Consider the following 20,287-nt stretch of genomic DNA (forward strand, 5'->3'; position numbering starts at 1 on the left):
TCAAGTTTTTATTTTAATTGTTAACATGATAAAATCGCCCAAAGAAAAATTAACGTTTTCCTAAATTATTGGCAATGAAACAAGAGAAAAAAAAATTGTAGTCTATGTTTTTATGTATAAGTTTGATTGAAAATGAATAATACATAAATACTATATTCGATGTATATTGTTTAAAATGATTAAAAATTTTGAAAAGTTCAGCAACTGATATTAATGAAATAAGCTTAAATGTTCTTGAAACAGTTGAATAATAGAAGTCAGATGCTTATTTTTTGAAATACTCGTTTATAACTGAAATGTTAAAAATATTATGCTGCTGAATTGTATGATTCAACTAAACGATACTTTAAATAATTTTTAGGAGGATTTTTCATATTTAATCTCTTTTTACTATAAAGAGCATTAAATAAAAAAATAGTTATGGAAGTGCTTCTAAACATCCACATTTATGCCATTCCTATTCAAATATTGATTATTACAGAAATTTTCAATTTTAGATCCTAACAAGATGTAGAAATATGATCGTTATATTTAAGCTGCCAATAAGAATTTTCTAACAATTCTAAAATTTGTCACATTCTTTTTCCAATAAAATATATTTTTCCTGAATTCTTTATATATATTTTTACGAATCTGTTTTATTATTTTCCTGCACAGATAGTTTCATGGTAAAAGAGGAAAAAAATTACCTTTTAATGGATGATGTATGGATGCCTAGTCAATTACTCCAGCCAATTTGGCAATAAAAATGAAGAATTATGAAAATATCTCTATTAGGACTTGAGATGTATAAATTCTTCTAGAAAATTCCATGAAGAATAAAAAAATCCATATAAACTCGACAAAGTCAAAGTGATGGAATAGAGTAAATTCTCTTTTTAAAATGCTGATCCAGGAGCATGCTCTCTAGCTGCTGCTTGCGTGTGTGTTGTTGATTTTTGAATTGTTGTCTTTGTATTGATTTCAGCTATATTTTTCCGCTAGTATCCATGTTTTTTCTTGTGGAATAAAACGTCGATATTTATAATCGAATTATTTGGACTTCTCACCGTATGATTCTTACAACAGTATTAATATATATATTTTTTATTATAAGAAAATTTTAATAAATTCAAATTAAATGTAAAATTCTAATTCTAATTCTAAAAAAAAAAAAACTATCATTATTAAAAACACACAGAAATTCTTACCTACAACGAATAATTTTATCATCTGGAGAAACAGAGTCTTTAATATCCACATTAAGTTTTTTACCAGAGGGTGTTGATATAGTAAGAATTGTATCATAAATCTGTAACGTTAGAAGCGCCAAACTTGGATATTTTTCTAGAGTGATTACGCTTCCTTCACTGTTTACCAACATGAATGAACTAAAAAGGAAAGAAAAATATAAAGAAATAAATAACTGACTTGCCATTTCTAAAAAAATACATTTTTAAAAACTATTTAAAGTGCTGATAAACTTGAATATACATATAATGATAAAGTTTAAGTTTAAATAGTAGCTTTATTGAGAGAAATATGAAAACTATTTCCTTCTTCTAATGTAATTTTCATAAGAATATTTCATACCTACTCAGATGAACAGTTTTTATTCTTGATAACTTGAACACTAATTCTATTTTAAGTTATTTCATATAAGTAATTAGCCGCTGTTCCCACAGATTCTCATGCCGTTTTCTCTTCTAATATAATTAAGAAATCAAAACATATATATCGTCGTCGTTGTTCATAAAAAGAACCGAAACTCATTAAATAAAGGCTCATTTAGCGAACTGAAATTCACTTTAATCACCATAATTAATTTGACAAGAGCCGATGGTACACACATTTCTTCCCGGCTGCTCAACGCTCTACACAGTTTTTCAACAAAACTCTTTTTTCCTACAGATGGCGCGACGGTAGTATTCAGATACATACCACCAGGCGTTGCAATGTTTTAACATTCAACAAAATTGCACTCTTTGACCAATCAACATTAATACGAATTCACTACACAATGAATGTGCAGCGGCCAAACAGGCGATAAATGACTGTTTGTTTCGCCAACTGGCGATAAGCATCAATCATACCTTTGGAGATGAACTTTGCTCTCCAACGGATATGAGTGACTCACTTCCTGCCTTCGCCAGATGGCTTAGAACGTCTGTCTCGTGCTGGTCGATGGAATTACGGCCAATGTATCATGTTTTATATTTGTTAATTTAATTTGTAATTAAAATTTATTTTTGTTATTTACATGGCTGGCAGTTTTCATTAAGTAAAATGTTTTAATACTTTAATTTAAAGTAAATTTGGCAATGCGTGTTAAACCACGCACCAAAAATGCAATAAAGTTTCTCAGATGACACAATATAGGGGGAAAAGGGCGCCATGACTATCTAACAACCTTGCATCAAATATCGAAATGGTACTTTGATAAACATAAAGGTGGGAGACATAAGAACTGAAACTCATTAAATAAAAGCTCTTTAGAGGACTGTAATTCACTTTAATCACAATAATTAATTTGACAAGAGCCAATGGTGCACACATCTCTTCGCTATGCACACTATTTTTCAACAAAACTCTTTTTTCCTGCAGATGGCGCGGCGGTAGTATGAACAGATACATATATCTTTTACATCATATAGTTTTTTTTATTCAATCCCTTAACAAGTTTTAAGACTTATGATATGTCATCTGGACTTTGAAATTTTAAAAGTGCTAATAATATATGAACAAATTAGGTTATTTATTTTTTTCGTTTAAAAATTATTAAATTTAAAAAGCAGTGTTTAATGTAAATGAATGCACGTGCATATTAAAATGTTTGCTTTTATTTCACGACAAGCAATTTAACTTTTGGATTAATAATCGACTGATGGATGTGATATAAAAAGTAAAATAAAGTTAGTATTTCGACAAAAAAATGGAACCGATAAAAAATTTGACAAAATGAATCTTGAAAAATTCGTTAAAAATCAAAGAAAAACTGTATGGAGACGAAAATGAGGCTAAAAGAACGATTTTTTTTTTTTTTTTTTAATTTTAAGATGGTGTAAAAATAAATTTTGTGTAGTGATATGATCTGAAGTCATAGCACGAAAACCTAAACAAATTGTACAACCATTCCATCGGTTTTAGAAAGGCATATAAATTATTTAATGGCTACTAAGTTTTTTCTTTCATTTTTCTTCTGATCGTTATTTTGACTAAATAAACGTATCCTGAAGCGTAAGCTAAAGAGCGGAGGGTTTGGGAATCTGTGAATGATTACCCGAACAAACTATTTTTAAACATCAAATTGTCACAGACATTAATTCTATATTATCTTAATAATCTGATACACGTTTTGTTCAAAGTGTTCATGAGCCTTTTGTAACGAAACCGATCCCATGGCATAACAGTATTATAATAAACATAGTTGTCCAGTTCATCTATTTTTTAACTTTCACTTAACTTAACTTTCGAGGTAAAGTAACTTCTGTTTTACTTTCTTATATAGTAGTATAGAGAAACTATGATATTCGTCAAAAAATTCAAAATTGATATTTTGACGAATCTCAACATTTTAGATTTTCCTGAGTTCGATAAACATATTTTGAAAAATGTTAGTCTGTCTTTCTGTGACAAAAACTACTGAAAAACGCTTTGAGCTAGACGGATGAAATTTACCATACGGTCTTTATACCAAATTTGTAGACTTCTATCAATTTTTGAACAGAGGAAGTTCAGAGGAAGTCTGTTTGCAGAGCTATTCTAAGTCAACACGATAACCACAAAACGAAAAGAGATAGACAGATAAAATTCAGTACAGTGATTTTACGTCTAGTAATGATTTAAGTATAAATATTTATCAAAGTTTGAGCTGTTGCGAGTCGGAAACACGCCGGCCGAAGACTCTCCGTATGTGTGGTGGCTGGTGCACGTATAAATCTGCCGTGGTCACAAAGTCCTCCATGTCGAGAGTAATACCACTGAGGGTACTGGTTCAGGGGTGATTGTTCCCTGATTCAGGTCTAAATTACGATCTGTGAATGAGTGAATGAAATGCATGAATGAAGTCCGCCCCGTAAAAAGTGCTGTGACGTGTGTGTATCTAAGTCGTACTCTTGGCTCTAGATGGAATTACTGAAAAAACAAGAGACGCACCCTTGGCTTAAAATCCCTGACTTCTAAAGTCAGTGGGCTTGTCTATGACAACTGCCATTAGAAACTACAACAACAAAGTTTGAGCTAAAATCGACTAGAGGTTGGTCGTCTGTCAATCTGAAATGTGTTAACGCGAAAACTCAAAAGCACCGTGATTTAAATATATCAAATTTGGTCTGGCATTTTGTGAATATAATTGTACTTTTAAGAGAAACTTTAGTTTCAACCGGTTGTGAAATATTAATCTAAAACACAAATTCGATTTTTGGATACTATTAAAGGCATGGCAGGGGTTAATCGCTTAAAAACACGCCAAGCATGACATGATGGATTTATCAAAAAAGCTAAATTCACGCCAAAAGTTAATATTTCAAAATTATTATTCGCTAATGGTATGCAAGGCATCCTTTGGGGTAACATCTTTATTAGAGAGGATGCGAGAAAATTTCAAAGAGACTAATCCCGTTGGTTTATTCATCTTGTAAATTATATATATATTAAATAGAATCATTCTTTTTTAGTTTTCTACTGTGTAAAGAAAATCAAACAATCATTTTTTGATGAAACAAATAAAATAGTACGAATTTCACAGTAGCAATCTTATTATTGTCGAAAACTAGGTTAAAAAAATTTTTAAATAATTACCGAAACTCAGAAGAAAAAAAAATTCAACTAAATGCATAAATACTCAATTGATATCAATGAAAAAATGTTGTTTTGAATTTTAAGATGATGTTAAAAATTATTGTGTTGTAACATTTGTAGAAGTTATGGAGAAAAATATTAAAATTTCGTTGAATTTGTAATTAACTGTAATTTTAAAAAATAGCCTCTCCACTGTGCACAGAATATTTATGCGAAATTTGGTAGATGCAAGTTTGACGATCAATGCCGTAAAGTGGCAAAACGTACACAAGCACATTATCTTTATTATTAACGGAGATTAGGTGTTGGCATACAAAAAAAATCGATTTAACTCGAATTTTAATATAAATAGAAGATCCTGCTTACATAAATATCACTCATTTTTTTAGTGACTTCTAGAATCACGGCTGTATGATTAAATTTGAAATCAATGTAAGCAATTACATAAAAGTCCAATAACTTTGGAAGAATCTGAAACCTTTATATATTTTGCATTAATTTCATATCTTGCGTTTTCATTTGATTTGCTGTGGTCATGCAATAGAGCTTATTTGAATTAAAATCAAATATTGTTTAAATCTCACAATATTCTTCCTTTTTTTTCCTAATTCTTCTATAAGTAAAAAAAAAAAAAAAAATTTCTGTTGGCTGATTGATTTACAAGTAAACAATTCCGGTCAATTTTGTATTTAAGTATTTAGAATGCATAAAAGTGTCCTAAAACGTTTTATATAATTTTGCTTTAAAAAATTTAACCTAAAGCATTTCACTGTTTTTATATGCAAAATGTGAAATCCATTCGCTGGAAAGCATCCTCTCTTAAATATTTTGTTCAGTTCGTCGTAGGATGTATTAATTAAAAGAAATAGAAAAAAAAAATATTTCGATAGAAATTAATTTAAATATTTTAAATATTTTTGAAATTAGAATGTGGAAGGCAAAGCGCGGGATTTTGCATTGATAAAGAGCCTCTACAAACCTTAATTCGGCCCTATCATATGACGACAGGACATTTTAATTTTAATGTACAATAATTAACTTCTGAATAACGAACTGATAGTTGATAACATTCTGATAGTTGATTGATGTACTATAATAATTTCACTATCAAAATGCGAAATAATTTAACTCTAATAAAAAGAATTTTTAAATCATACATTCTTAACAAATACATCAAATCTAAAAGGAGAAATAAGCTATAAAGAAGGGGAAATAAATCATTTCTCACCGATCCAGGAGCCCATTTACTTCAAATCCTTGCTTTGTACATTTTCCTTCTTTTATCTCAATGCCTCTGAGACTTTTAACTGGGAAGAAATACAGCTTGGATATGGTTCCAACTTTGACAAACGAGTGCTTTTTTTTCTTCCACAACAAAACTCCCATAACACTCACTGCCACTGCTGCAGCAATCCAAAGCGTTGTCAAGTTCTGAGACATCTTTTACTGAAAAATATTAGAATCTTCAAAAGTAATCTAATGAATGCCATTTCAAATTCAAATATACAGAGGTGCTCAGATTTATAAATGCACAATATTTGAAGTTTTATGGGTTAATAACTATATATATTTAAAATAATAACGAAAACCAACAAACCAATCTCCCAATCCCGACCACTGGTTCCATTATTCCATTTGTTTTTCAAATGAAAGCTAATGGCCTCAATAAACATTATGAATGGTCATATGCCTCCATCACCATCAGTGCTCTTTCTGTGAGAGATCTCAAAAACACTGCTTTTTTATAATTCTCGAAGGGAAAAAAACCCAAAAGAGTTTCCTATTCCCAACGACTGTACTGATTTCTATTTCATATGAACGTTAATGGTCTCTAGAAACATCATCAATGGTTGCTTGTCGTCACCAGCCACATCATCCATCAGTTTCGAGGTAAATCACAAAAATACTACTTTAATGTGCATCCCGTATGGAGGAAATCCTTGATAGAGTTACCAGGAACAAGCACTATGGTGAATTATACAATTTTTAATATAATTTTACAATTATAATTTAATCACAAATTTTCTATAATTTTTATTTTTATTTGCTGGTTCGCCAAAAATATTAAATTTATTTAATTTTAATTAAATCACTTCCAAACGACTTGATGTCAAAAAACTATTTTTAAGCATCAAATTGTGACAGACATCAAAGCCATCTTATTTTAAGAACCTTAAACCTATTCTGTTTATACTGTAAATGAACCCTCGTGACGGAATCCAGTCTAATTATATCGTGGTGCCATTAAAAGTTGTCTAGGCAATCTATCTTAAAACTGCACATTATCTTTCGCGCTATTGTCGTTATACTTTCATATTCATTATGCAAAATGTTGGGATAAAAAAAACAGAGCCTTTCTTCTTTAATTTTCAATAAAAGAGGCAAATTATTCCTTTAAATATTTGGTAAATGATGAAAATGGCGTGAATTTCCGCTCAACAAAGTAATCTGCTGCTGAAAATTATGCAAAGAATGTTTTTTTTATAAAAAAATTGTCAAAATTCAGGAAAATTTACACAACAATAAAATTAGCATAATTGAAAAAACAGTTTTTAAATTTTAAAAGGGTTTAAAAATCGGCCTTATGCAATGGTAATTAATAGCGGAAAAATTCCAAAATTTTACATACTTTTTAATTAATTATAGTTATAATGAACCCCACTATTCTGAAGTTGCACATTTTTGTTCCTTCAAAATATATATAGATGTATGCCGAATTTAATAGCTCTAAGTCAAACTGTCTATCCTATACAGCAGGTGCACATTCCTTAATGTTAATCAAGAGAGAGGCTTAAGTTAATGGCTCTAAATATATTATATATTATGAATATATTTAGTCAAGTGCAAGACAATAATTCCCTCTACCTTCCATTTATGAGGCAAATCATAAAATAAAATGGATACATAGCCCTTCTTCAACAAGTGAGCTGATTTCGCTAATTAATTTCACCACTTTGCAAGCAGAGCTAATGAATAAGAAAGCTATATGTTTTTTGTGCAGTTTTAATTTTAAATGGTACTTTCTTTTTTGTGATAATTCCTAGTGAATCAAAGCTGCGTGCCACGACAAAATTAAAATTATTGATATTTTGGGCGAAGAGTTAATCGCCAAATGCTGCTCGACTTTGTTAAATTTTGTCAGTGTTCATAAAAGAATAAAGAAATATAAAAAGAAAGTATTTCTTATTAAGATGTTCAAAGTAGCAATTTTTGTAAATTATAACAAGTTTTGTAGCAAGAAAATGTGAAAAAAATGTAGAAAATGAAATACAAGCAATGATTTTTGATTTTGTCATTAATTTTTCTCTATAACTATCGTAGACTTTATATTTAATAACTACAATCCTGCTCATGTGGCAATATATTCCATAATTTTAGATACAAAATAAAACTTTTCTAATAGGAAAACCACCTATTGCAATGAATCTCATAACACAACTTTGGGGAAATTTCTTAAGGTCTTTACCGATCATGGTTCCTAAGACAAAAACCACTGTTGGAAAATGATTTTCAACCCATAGGTGAGACTACTTTTAACATGATCTATATTGCCATATTTAAATAAACAAATAAAATTCTTTAATTAATTTGAAGATGTCTTAGAAACATGTAGACTAAAATTTAATGCCTTAAAGAAAACTAATAAATGAGGAACAGAAATATTTATTATTAAACTTATGCAAAAATGACCAGCTATAGAAAATTTCAGAAGTTGCGCCTGCTTTATTTCTTTTGAATATAATTATTTGTTTATTTAAATATGGCAATATGGTTCATGTTAAATATTTATTTTGCATGTTAATATTTATTTTGAAGCATGGGACATCAACAAATCCATTATCTATGATTGCTTCGATATGCATTATTTAATTTGCCTAATAACTGAAAGGAATATGAAAATATTAACTTAGATAAAAAAAAATTTACCTTTGCCTTCCAGCTTGCTGAGAGGAATATTTTTATATTAAGTTGGTAATGGGATGAAAGAAGATATAAAGTTTTCAGATAACATTTTGGAACTGAAAAGTAAAGGCAGGAGCAAATTTTCTGATTAAATATGATAAGATTTATAACAGTACTTCAAAAGATTGATAAAAGTTTTCTTATCTAAGTTATAATACCTTTTCTAGAAACATTTTCTGTGCTTAAATTTACATTGCTGAGTTATTGAGACATTAAATAAAATCTTTTTTTTTTTTTTTCACAGCGCAGTTTTCACTTTTAGTCAATTGCTATGTAGACAGCATTTTAAATAATCCCCATTAATAAATGAATGTAATAATGTATGAATGCGTGTTGCCACACTACAGAGTAAACCATTAGACCTAGTGATACCATATATGGTACAAATATGTTTAGGAAGGTGAAAATGTGAGTATCGTTCCAATTTGTTTTCAAATTTTAATTAATTAAAAATTAAGACAGGATTTTAACATTTTTCAGCAATAATTATTGATTAGTGCATTATTACATTATCACAAAAAATTGACTTTCATACAATTTTAAAATTAAAAAAAGGCTTTTTAATTGTACCAATTTAATAGTTGCATAAATATTTCCTGAACTGTGGCAATTTAAAAAAATATTCTTTACATAATTTTCAACAATAAATTATATTATTAAACTAAAATCCAAATTGTTTTTATTTTTCAGTCAAATAATTAATCTCGTGATTTTTTAATACATTTGTCAATTAAGTAAAAATGATTCTGTTCAATATATGTACAATTTACATGAGGAATAAGATATTATGTTCAGTTTACATAAGAATAAGATAGTTCAAAATTATAGCATCGCGAAAGTTAGAAGCTAGATTAACTGGACAGCATAACCTTCTCGATTACTTTTACGGAAATTGGTTTTTCTTCCTCTTCCAGAACGAGTATTAAATGAACCTGTTTCTTTAAATTTGGCTATCATTCATTAATCGAAGATATTTAACAATCCTCTACCGATATCGATTAAATGCATCGATATTCGATACAATTTATCGAGTTTTAACAGCAATCCCTTCAAAATCTGACATTCCTGTAAAGCAACTACTGCGAAATTATCATCTTGATAAAACAATTTACCTAGCAAAGCTCAATCGGATAGACTTAAAGACATTCTAATTAGCACACTGAAAATAAAAACACATCGAAAGTCTCTAGATTTTATTACAGCTACTGTGCGATGTGGACAAAAATTCGCATTTTTATATCTTCTTCATTCTTTTAAATGTTTTGTTCGAAAATTCATTATTAAACAAGTTTTCGATCGAGCGCAATTACCGAACGAAACCTCATTAAGAAACCTTGTGCTTTGTAGTTGCTCCCCCATCCGAAGATAAATTTCGCAAGGGAACTCAAGTGGCTGTGAAGTGGATATTTTGTTACCCGTAATAAACTTTTTAACACTTTAAATGAACAAAATCAGATGACACGATAACTTATTTAGAAAAAAGAACACAACTCGTTTATTTTTATCAAAACAATAATCTATGTTGTCAACTTACAAAAAATTAAAACGTACAAAAATTAAAAATAAGATGAAGAAGAAACATAGAGGAAGCTATACCTGCATCGAAATACATTTTACCGTTTGAATGTCTTTCTCGTATTAGCAGTCAAAGTGATCAATTTTGGTAAATTTCAGTTAAGAAAAGGAAGCTCGAATGTAGTGGATAGCAGTTGTTGTTCGAAGGTATAACTAAGACAGTTTTTCACTTTTTTTTGATGATGATGATGTTGTGTCTGCGTTACTACGGAAAGCTTTTGAGGGTAAGGACCAGGACCGCCGCGTGGGTATTGGGCACCTTTGTTCAAATTGAAATTTGGGGCCCCTTTATGGGGTTCTGTTGCACTCTTATAAAGTACTGCATATTATATGTGGAATACTCTTTTATAGTATTCAAAATTTGACTTTCGAACTGAAAAGCTTTAAAATTATAATATTGAAACACGTTTGTCTTATTGTTTTTTATTATTTCACTAGCCGCCTTTGGCGACCAGCCGGTTCGCCAATCTTAATGTTCGTTAAAATTTTAATAATTAAATATTTTATGCAATTCCAACTTTAATAGATTCTTCAGCAAAATATTTTAAAACTTCAAATTTTGATAGTCATATAATTCACTCATAATATTATAAAGGCCTTCAGTCATAACGTGATATGTATCTCTCTAATTTTCTGTTACCCCTCGTAGAATTTATGCTTTAAATTAAAGTGTAAATGATTCATCTGCAATTAATATAATAATATTTTTTACTGAAACAAAGCATTTTTTTTAATAATATGATTACTGATAATAGAGTCACTGAGCGTTTAAACTTTATGGGCACTAAAGAATATCTTTCTTAATTTATGTAATATCTCAAGAATTTGTCAACAAAATTTTCGCAGATTCATCATGAACAGATCGATTAATGAACAATGTTTACTTTTAAATGCATCAAACACTAAGAAAATAAAATGAATCGTTTAAAATAATCGGTCTAAAACAGGTTTAAAAAAACTACTTAAAAAACGATGTAATTAAAACTATAAGCATATACAAAAAAATATATAACTAACATAAATACAATTTAATTACAAAAGCATGCAACTAACCTAAAAATAATTTAAATCATTGAAAACAGGTTTAAAAAAAACTACTTAAAAACGATGTACTTAAAACTATAAGCATATACAAAAAATATATAACTAACATAAATACAATTTACTTACAAAAGCATGTAACTCACCTAAAAATAATTTAAATCGTCTGTTGCAAGTGGTTGTCATGACAACAATCAGAACAATGCGCATGCGTGAATTTTCTTCGGAAACTTCTTTTCCTTTTCCAGCTGTGTTGCCATAGAAACCGGCGCACAGCTGTTTACACGTTTATGTTTATCTATTCAGATTTTATAATATCTAATCAGAGTAACGGTGAATATCAGTGTTTTCGTGTTCGTCAATAAATGTTAATTTTTTTAATAACATGATTAACGAAAACAGAGTCACTGAGCATTTAAACCTTATGGGAACTAAAAAATATCTTTCTTAATTTATGTAATATCTCAAGAATTTGTCGACCAACCGGTTCGCCAATCTTAATGCTCGTTAAAATTTTATATTTAAATATTTTATGCAATTCCTACTTTAATAGCTTCTTCATCAAAATATTTTAAAACTTCAAATTTTGATAGTCATATAATTCACTCATAATATTATAAAGGCCTTCAGTCATAACGTAATATGTATCTCTCTAATTTTCTGTTAACACCCGTAGAATTTATGTTTTAAATTAAAGTGGAAAGAATTAATCTGCAATTAATATAATAATATTTTTTACTGAAACAAAGAATTTTTTTATAATCTGATTAATGAAAATAGAGTCACTCAGCGTTTAAACTTTATGGGCACTAAAGAATATCCTTTTCAATTTACGTATTATCTCAAGAATTTGTCAACAAAATTTTCTTAGATTCATCATGAGCAGATCGATTCATTAACAAGGTTTACTTTTAAATGCATCAAACACTAAGAAAATGAAACGAATCGTTTAAAATAGACGGTGTAAAACAGGTTTTAAAAAAACTACTTAAAAAACGATGCACTTAAAACTATAAGCATATACAAAAAATATATAACTAACATAAATACATTTTAATTACAAAAACATGCAACGAACCTAAAAAAAATTTAAATCCAGTCCGCATCGGTTGATAATAATTCGTCAACACAATGCGAAATTCAGAACACAAAGCGCATGCGTGAATTTTCAACGCCAGTTACGTAACGCAAATACGTGATTTTTTTTCTACGCCAGTTGGGGTAACGCTATGCGGATTAGAAATTTTTAATTTCCTTTATTCTGTTTTATTTTTATTCAAAAGTTCTTCAGAATGAATCTGAAGGATCGATTAATTAACAATGTTTAATTTTAAATGCATCAAACATTAAGAAAATAAACAGAATCGTTTGAAATAATCCGCCGAAAAATACTAACCCTAGCCTCATTACTGTTGGGAGAAAAAAACCCCGGAAGCCTTACTCATTTGGCGATGGCGAAAATGGAAGATTTTTTTGGCGGAAAAGTTGGCGGTGGGGAAAATGAAAGATTTTTTTGGCGGGAAAGTTAGTTTTTAATTAATAATTAAAATTCTAATTAAAATTTCAAAAAAAGGGACCCCAGGTGCACATTCCCGACCTCTAAGGTATATATGTACCAAATTTGATAGCTGTATGTCAAACGGTCTGGCCTGTAGAGCGCCAACACACACACACACACACACACACACATTGAGCTTTATTATAAGTATAGATAAATTTTAAAAACAAAACAATAAAACTTTTTTTTAAGTAAAATATAAAAATTAGAAAATATATTCAAATATTGATTCTCCTAGCTTTAGCTCTCCTACCTACAAACGCTCGTATCAATTCCTTTATATTTAATTTATCAAAAATTTCGCTCTCTTGGATATAATTGACATGTCCGATCATCTCTCCTGCGCCATGGTAGATCACATGTAGTTTTTTATAATTTTAAGTTTTCAAAAACTTTATTTTCCAGTAGCCACCGAAACTGATAGGGTTAAAGAAATCCGTAAAGCTATTGCAATATTTGGAAATGTATCGGTAAGATTGTTTTCATAAATATAATTTATGAAAACAATCTTACCTATTGATGACAAACAGGATATGTCATCAATAGGTGACATATCCTGTTTGGTAAAACATCGCAAAGATTTTATTTCTTCGAACAAATTTAATCCATTAATGTCCTTTTCATTAACATTTTTGTATCCGTTAATTTTTGTTTTAATTCTTTACAATGTTTTAAAATTTCATTGTCACTCCAGTTTTTTAAATTAGGTATATAGTGTATTTACCTTGTAGTAATTGTAATGTTCTTCTAATTGACCGAATCTTTCAATAATTGAAGAAATAGCAGTGTCTAATATTATATTGTAAAATTCAACCTTAAATTTTTGTCTTGGATTGCCGATTGGTCCGTCGGTTTGTTCATCTTGAAATAGTTTCTTTTTAAGCCTGTTTTGACTTTGAGGAAAATCAGTATCCGCCCCCAAATCATCAGCAACCATACTTGCATTGGCAATTGCATATTCATACGCTTCATCTGATCTACGATTATTTAGTTCTGATATAAGATTTTGTAAATTAGGCAGTCACGATTTGTAAATCACATTTAGAATTTTGCATTATTTTATTTACTAAATTTAAAATGTCGTGCCAGATGTTAATGGAAGAAAAGAATTTAAACGAGGAAGTCTTCTGAATCAAATTTTTTGTTTGAGACCTTGATTCCATGTTTCTTGTTTGATCTTTTTGAATATTTATTAACGCTCTCAAAATTCCCTTAAAATCGTTTTTCAACGGTCTTAAAGCTTGAATTCTACTTTCCCATCTGGTGTTGGAGAGTGGCTGTAAAGTTAGATTTTCAACATACTGTTGCAAAATAGACCAACGTTTAACGGATGAAGAAAAGTAGTTGTAAAGTTCCTGCACTACTCCGAAGAAATTAATTGTTTCGAAGGAAATTTTAGTTGCATCATTTACAACTAAATTTATATCCCCTGCTTTGCCCATTCTCTAGAGTGCTCCCGAATTATTTTCAATAATTTTTTGTTGCAATCCTTTATGCTTTCCTCTCTTATTAGCACCATTATCGTAAGATTGGCCTCTTAAATCTGATAAATTTAGTTCTAAAGATTTTAAATGTCCATTTATGAGTTCAAACAGACCCTGTCCAGTAGTGTCGTCGACAGATTGGAATCCTAAAAAATGCTCTTCAATTTGTGCTTTATTGGTTTCCTCGTTCCTATAAACAAATCGAATTACAACAGTCAACTGTTCGGTATGACTGACATCAGGTGTAGTATCCAGAATTAGTGAGTAATATTTTGACGATTTAATCATTTGTAATAAATGTTTTTTAATTCCTTCTGAAATAATGCTTATAATTTCATTCTGAATTTGAACCCCTAAGTAATGAGCAATGTTCTTGTTTTGAGATGTTTGAATTTTGTGAGATATTCGGCGATTATTGGATCAAATTTTGCTATAGTTTCAACCAATTTCAAAAAAATTTCCATTATCACTATGATACAACTCTTTCGAAGAACCTCTAAATGCAAGGTATTGTCGGGTTAAATATTGAATTAAATAAATAAGCCGTTGAATAACCGATTGCCAGTAAACCTTTTCTGCATCATAAAGTCTTTGTTGAGCTGCATCAATAGCACATAAATTACGCAAAGACATTTTGAGTTCACTGCATTTTGAACTATGTTTAAGGTGAGATGCACTGCTTTCATGTGTTTTCAAAATGTGGGTTAAATGTGCCCAATCATTACATCAATCCTTAATAAGCTGTGAATGCTTCTCACTGAATAGTTTACATGGGAAGCAAAAAACTGCTTTTCGGGAATTTGAATATACTAAATAATTTCTAAATACTTTTTCTCCATTCGGTAATGTTCTATAATAGAACGATTCTGAAAACTTTCTGCCAGAATTATCTCTCGGAAAATGTTTGATTATCAAGCTTTACTGCTATGGAAATAATACTAATAATATATCTAGATTGTTCACTTACCTCTAAATAATAATTCTATTTTTTCGAGCAATTATAAACAAAAAACGAATTGAAATCACAATACTTTGCTTGCAAAGCAATTCACAGAATGTATGCATTTTGTGAGTAGCGACTGCGTATATGATTAAAAATAAGTGTATTCCCTGTTAATTCAAAGGCACACACGGACGGTGGCGCCTCCACTAACATTCCCTCCCAAAAAAAGCAAACTAAACAACGACGTTGAGCCGCAACAGCTTCCTTTATTGGTTGGCCACATAAAGAATAAATATATGCCAATACAAAACTTTCCCAATTCCTGTTGTTACATGTTACAAATTCTTAGATTTTTTAACACGCTCCGTGTAATAGCGCGAATTCCACACGGAACGTGTAATTGTTCGTATCGGCAATCAAATTTTGTTTTACACAAACGAAAACAACTCGCAGAAACGAAAACAAAAGTAAAATTAAATTAAAATTAAAATAGAATCTCATTTTTTGCTTAGAAAATATCAAACATGCAAAATTGCAAGCGTATAACTAACACCTTTTATTTAAGTAACATTAAATTAAAAAACTATAAGTACTATAAATTTTAGCGCCCCTCTGGTCCAGGCGCCCTTGTGCGGTGAACAATTTTGCCACCCCCAAGCGGCGGCCCTGGTAAGGACCCTTGAGCACCCGACGGCAGAAGTCTGACGTCTAGCTCATATGAAGATGACACACACACATTCGCTTGCACAACCCCTTTTAACAGGGGGGGGGGACATTCACACACCTCACAGATAGAACACAGATGAAGAACAACCATGCCCGAACCGGGATTAGAACCCGGGACGCCAGATCACGGGGAAGATGCGCTACTCATATGCCAGGCCGCCGGCCACTTTTTTCTTTAAAAATTGAAGTTTACAATTCATTTTTATTGTGTTATTTAACAGCTTAGTACCAGGGAAACAAAACTTAGTTCGGCATTATTATTATTTATTTATTTTTTCTGAAAAATAACGTTTTCTTCAAGAAAATATGTAGACACGAATCACATACTGAACATTTTTCAATCCTATCTACAATGAACTTGGTAAGTTAAATAAAAAAAATTTACGTTGTTTAACTTGCCATTCAAAACAATGTGCTGTATTACAGCGTGTATTTTACAGTTCATCTGCCGTTACTTACTTTTTTTAACTTACACTCGGTTTAACCATGATGAAATCAAACCCGAGATGGCGCTATATGACATTGTCATAATGAGAACTCGATCTCGATAATAAGCTTTTCGGGCACCCGTCCTTGGAGTAGGACTATCCCCTTATAGATGTGGCTGATAAGAGCTTTGCTTTTATTATATAAAACAGATAGAAAAAGACTTTAATAGTTAGTTATAAAAAATGTTAGTGGTGCTGTTTCCGAGACACACGAAATAAATTTATCTATTTACAAAAATTGCTCTTTCAAAATTATAAGATTTTTACTGAAGCTCGGATGTGTGCTCGGCTTGTTTAGGTCTGGACTGGTGGCGCCATTTCGTGGACTGTAATAATTAGTTATAATTTTTTTTAAATGCGTATGTAAAATCACGTTTTTTTAGAAAAAACACCTGTATAGATAAACTTTAAAAGCAAAACCTTATCCAAATATAAAATTTAAAACGAATTGTTAGAAATGTTTCCGAGATATATAAAATAAATATATATACAAGAGCTACTCGTTTAAAATATAAGATTGTGCTAGAATAAAAAGGTGGTGAAATCTAAATTAAAAAAGAAACAATCGTGAATGTGTAATGTATTAAATTCGCCCTCCGTCGGTGAAATTTTGAACCTTTATTTCAAATAAACCAATTTTCTTTTCTTCATGATATCCTATAGAAAATTTCATTATATCCATATTGTTCTATAGAAAATTTAATTATGGACACTCTATATTAAACTATATTACTAAAAGTTGAAAAATAATTCAGTATAATATACAAGGAGGTCAAAATTAAAACACCACCATTCTGAGCTCTCAATACAGCGAACTACTCAGTGTAAAGGCTGCTAAACATACTATTCAAGAAACGGGGAAACGGGTTGCACGAAAAAAAGTTCCAGAAACATGTATAGAGGACGCTGCACAACAGAAAATATGCTGAAAAGACACAAATAAACACAAAAAAATGCGTAAGGAAATTTTTCACTTCTAATTTCTATTGCAGATATGAATAAAAAAATAAATAAAGTGAAGAAACCTCAATTGTCATTGTAACTGCAATTTCGTACTGTAAGCCCAAAAATGTGCATAAGCTCTTGTTTTGCTGCTACTATTCTAAGCATAAAACGGGATAAAACTAGGAAAATGTCATTCTTATCAACAATAGCTTCGCTCTTCGCTTGCGAAGTTGTTTTATGAAAACAAAGGAAATGCTGCAGCTGCACTTCGAGACTTTCATCGACTTGAGAATTTACGCAAAGAACCAGCAGGTACCAAAATATGTTCGAAAATTTTGTTGTACCTCAAATGCAACAGCTTCATGCTTTGATTCAATTACTTTTGTGCAGGATGGAGTGCCTTCACACACTCCGTCGCACAGTTTCTTTGGCAACATTTTACTAATGATAGAGTAATTAGTTGTGCGTTTCCAGCAACCTAAACATCTCGTTCTACACATCTTAATCCCTTGTGATTGAATGTTTCATACGTTCGAATAAAATGTGTTAGAAATGGGCATTTTTTAAAAAAATTTCGGCATATTTTCTGTTGTATAGCGCCATCTGTCGGTGCTTCTGCTTCTTGTGCCCCAAATGCAACAGCGCCAATGCCTTGATTCAATCACTTTTATGCAAGATGGAGCGCTTTCACACATTGGCACTAATGATAGAATAATGAGTCGTGCGTTTCCGGCAACCTAACCATCTCGTTCTACACATCTTAATCACCACATTTTTGACTTTAGGGATACTTAAAAATTCTAGTTGAGGACGTCTGGTAGCCTTGGAAGAATTGAAAGACAGTAGCACTCTGCATGTGAGAAGCGTCTTAATAGACAATTATGATCCATAGTAAAACAAGTTGTTTTCAACATATTTTACCCTGAGGAGTTCGCTGTATAAAGAGCTCAGAATAGGGGTGTACCTTGTATCTAAACAAATTTGAAAAAAAAAAAAAAAAAAAAAATATCATAAAATAAAATCAAGTAATAAAAAGAAAATTGCATTTCATTGATACAGAAATTGTAATTTTTACACTATTACTTGTAAATTGATATTTAGGTATTTTGCAATAACTGTTTTCTTTATGCTTTCAGTAAAATAAGAAATATTTATTAAATTACATAGAAATATGTAGTTTAACTTATGAAATTTCTACAGCATATTCATTTACCCAGAAATTAATTTTAAACTGGCATCAGATACAATAGATAATAAAGATATAATTAAGTGTAGTAATAGTGTATTGATTATTTATTTCAAAAGTATGAACTTTTCTAGCTTTTAATTATTACTAACCACTTTTTTTTTTAGAAGCATTACTCCATTTCATTAGTTTTACTATGCATTTTTCTTATTTCAGCAGCTCCCCTAAAATTTGAACTTTAATTTGAAGCGGAAGCAATTGAACTCTCCTAATGCAAAAACACTTTTGATGAAATCAAACCTTTTTTTAAAAATATAAATACAAAAAATAGTAACGTTCAATATTGAAATCTTAGGTGTATTACAGAATGTATTTTTTTATAATTAATGAAAATCTCAAAGGATTATTTAATAAAAATTTCTTTGAGTTATCATAAAATTCAATCTTAAATTTTACTTTTAAAAGGATTTGAATAGCAAAAATAAAATTTAATTTGTTTCAGTCAATAAATGTACTTCTAAAAAAACATGAATTTAAAATAGATTTTTGGTCCTAAGGAATCATATTAAGATAAATATTCTTGACGCTCCAAAATTTAAATTAAAAAAAAAAAAACAGTGTTTCTAACTTTTGTGACCAAATCTGATCGAGTTATGAAGATTTCAAATAACACAATTTTAGGATAATCAGTTATTTTATAATATTTGAGTAATCAGCTTTAGGGAAAGTTCGGGCGATGACTGGCTCATGATCTCTGAGTCAATAATGTGTTCTAAAATCGCGCATCTCTTAAATTAAAAGTATTCAAAATTTCATAACTGACTCAGTTTTGGAAATTAACCTCAGTGGCAAAGCGACTTTTTTCACAATCATATATGAAAATACGAAGTATCCATTATTTTTCCGAACCATAATAGCTAGTATTAATTTAACGAGTGAAATACAACACCTGATAACGAATTTAATCACTATATTATATTTATAAAATTTTTAAAAACATTATCGATAATTTACCAATCAAATAATAATTAATAAAAATATCTATGAAATTTCAAAAGAGAAGCGCTTACTTATGATAAATTAACTAACCAATGTATATCAGTTAGCTTTGAGAATGAGATCTTTTCACCTTCAATACAAATGCTAAAACATTGTGATACGAAATAAATATACAATATCAAATATATCTGTTTCATATCAATAGATAAATTAATAAGTGCTTTCAACTGATCTTTGAGCTACTGCACGGGTTGCGACGCGTGGCTTTATTTATTTAATTGCACGGTTCTGTCGTCGGCTTCTCTTCTAATGCTAAAAGGAAAACTGAAGTCAAAATCAAATCAACAGAATCAAAAGCAGGAAATATTTTTTCTTTTTTATTCTCCCGCTAACAAAGAGAATTTATTGTAATCGTCAGGAAAGCCGATCAATTTTGGAAAAACTTTCTGTTTCAGATCTTATGAAATCAAAAAAAAAAAAAAAAAAAAAAAAAAAAAAAAGAAAGAAAGAAAGAAAAGAAAAGAAATCGGATGTGAATACGATTGCTAAAAATGATTTAAACTAGACAGTGAAATTTGGTATGTGGTCTTTATATCAAAT

General features: G+C 30.0%; 1 protein-coding gene across 2 annotated transcripts in view; it reads right to left on the reverse strand.

Annotated features, from left to right (window-relative positions):
* LOC129990406 (mitochondrial amidoxime reducing component 2-like) overlaps positions 1-19,830 on the reverse strand; it is a 46,748-nt gene extending 26,918 nt beyond the window's left edge. Inside the window, exons 1-3 of one of the 2 annotated variants that reach the window (XM_056098154.1) lie at positions 19,759-19,830; positions 6,008-6,225; positions 1,191-1,370 (exon numbers count right to left, since the gene is read on the reverse strand). In XM_056098154.1, coding sequence (XP_055954129.1) covers positions 1,191-1,370; positions 6,008-6,219 — 392 coding nt within the window. In that variant the 5' untranslated portion in view covers positions 6,220-6,225; positions 19,759-19,830. Of the gene's footprint in view, positions 1-1,190; positions 1,371-6,007; positions 6,226-8,706; positions 8,799-19,758 lie in introns of those variants that run through there. The other variant, XM_056098153.1, reaches the window with a different exon arrangement.
* Between the last annotated feature and the right edge of the window lie 457 nt (positions 19,831-20,287).

The sequence above is a fragment of the Argiope bruennichi genome, chromosome 2 (assembly GCF_947563725.1).
Source record: "Argiope bruennichi chromosome 2, qqArgBrue1.1, whole genome shotgun sequence".
NCBI lineage: Eukaryota > Metazoa > Arthropoda > Arachnida > Araneae > Araneidae > Argiope > Argiope bruennichi.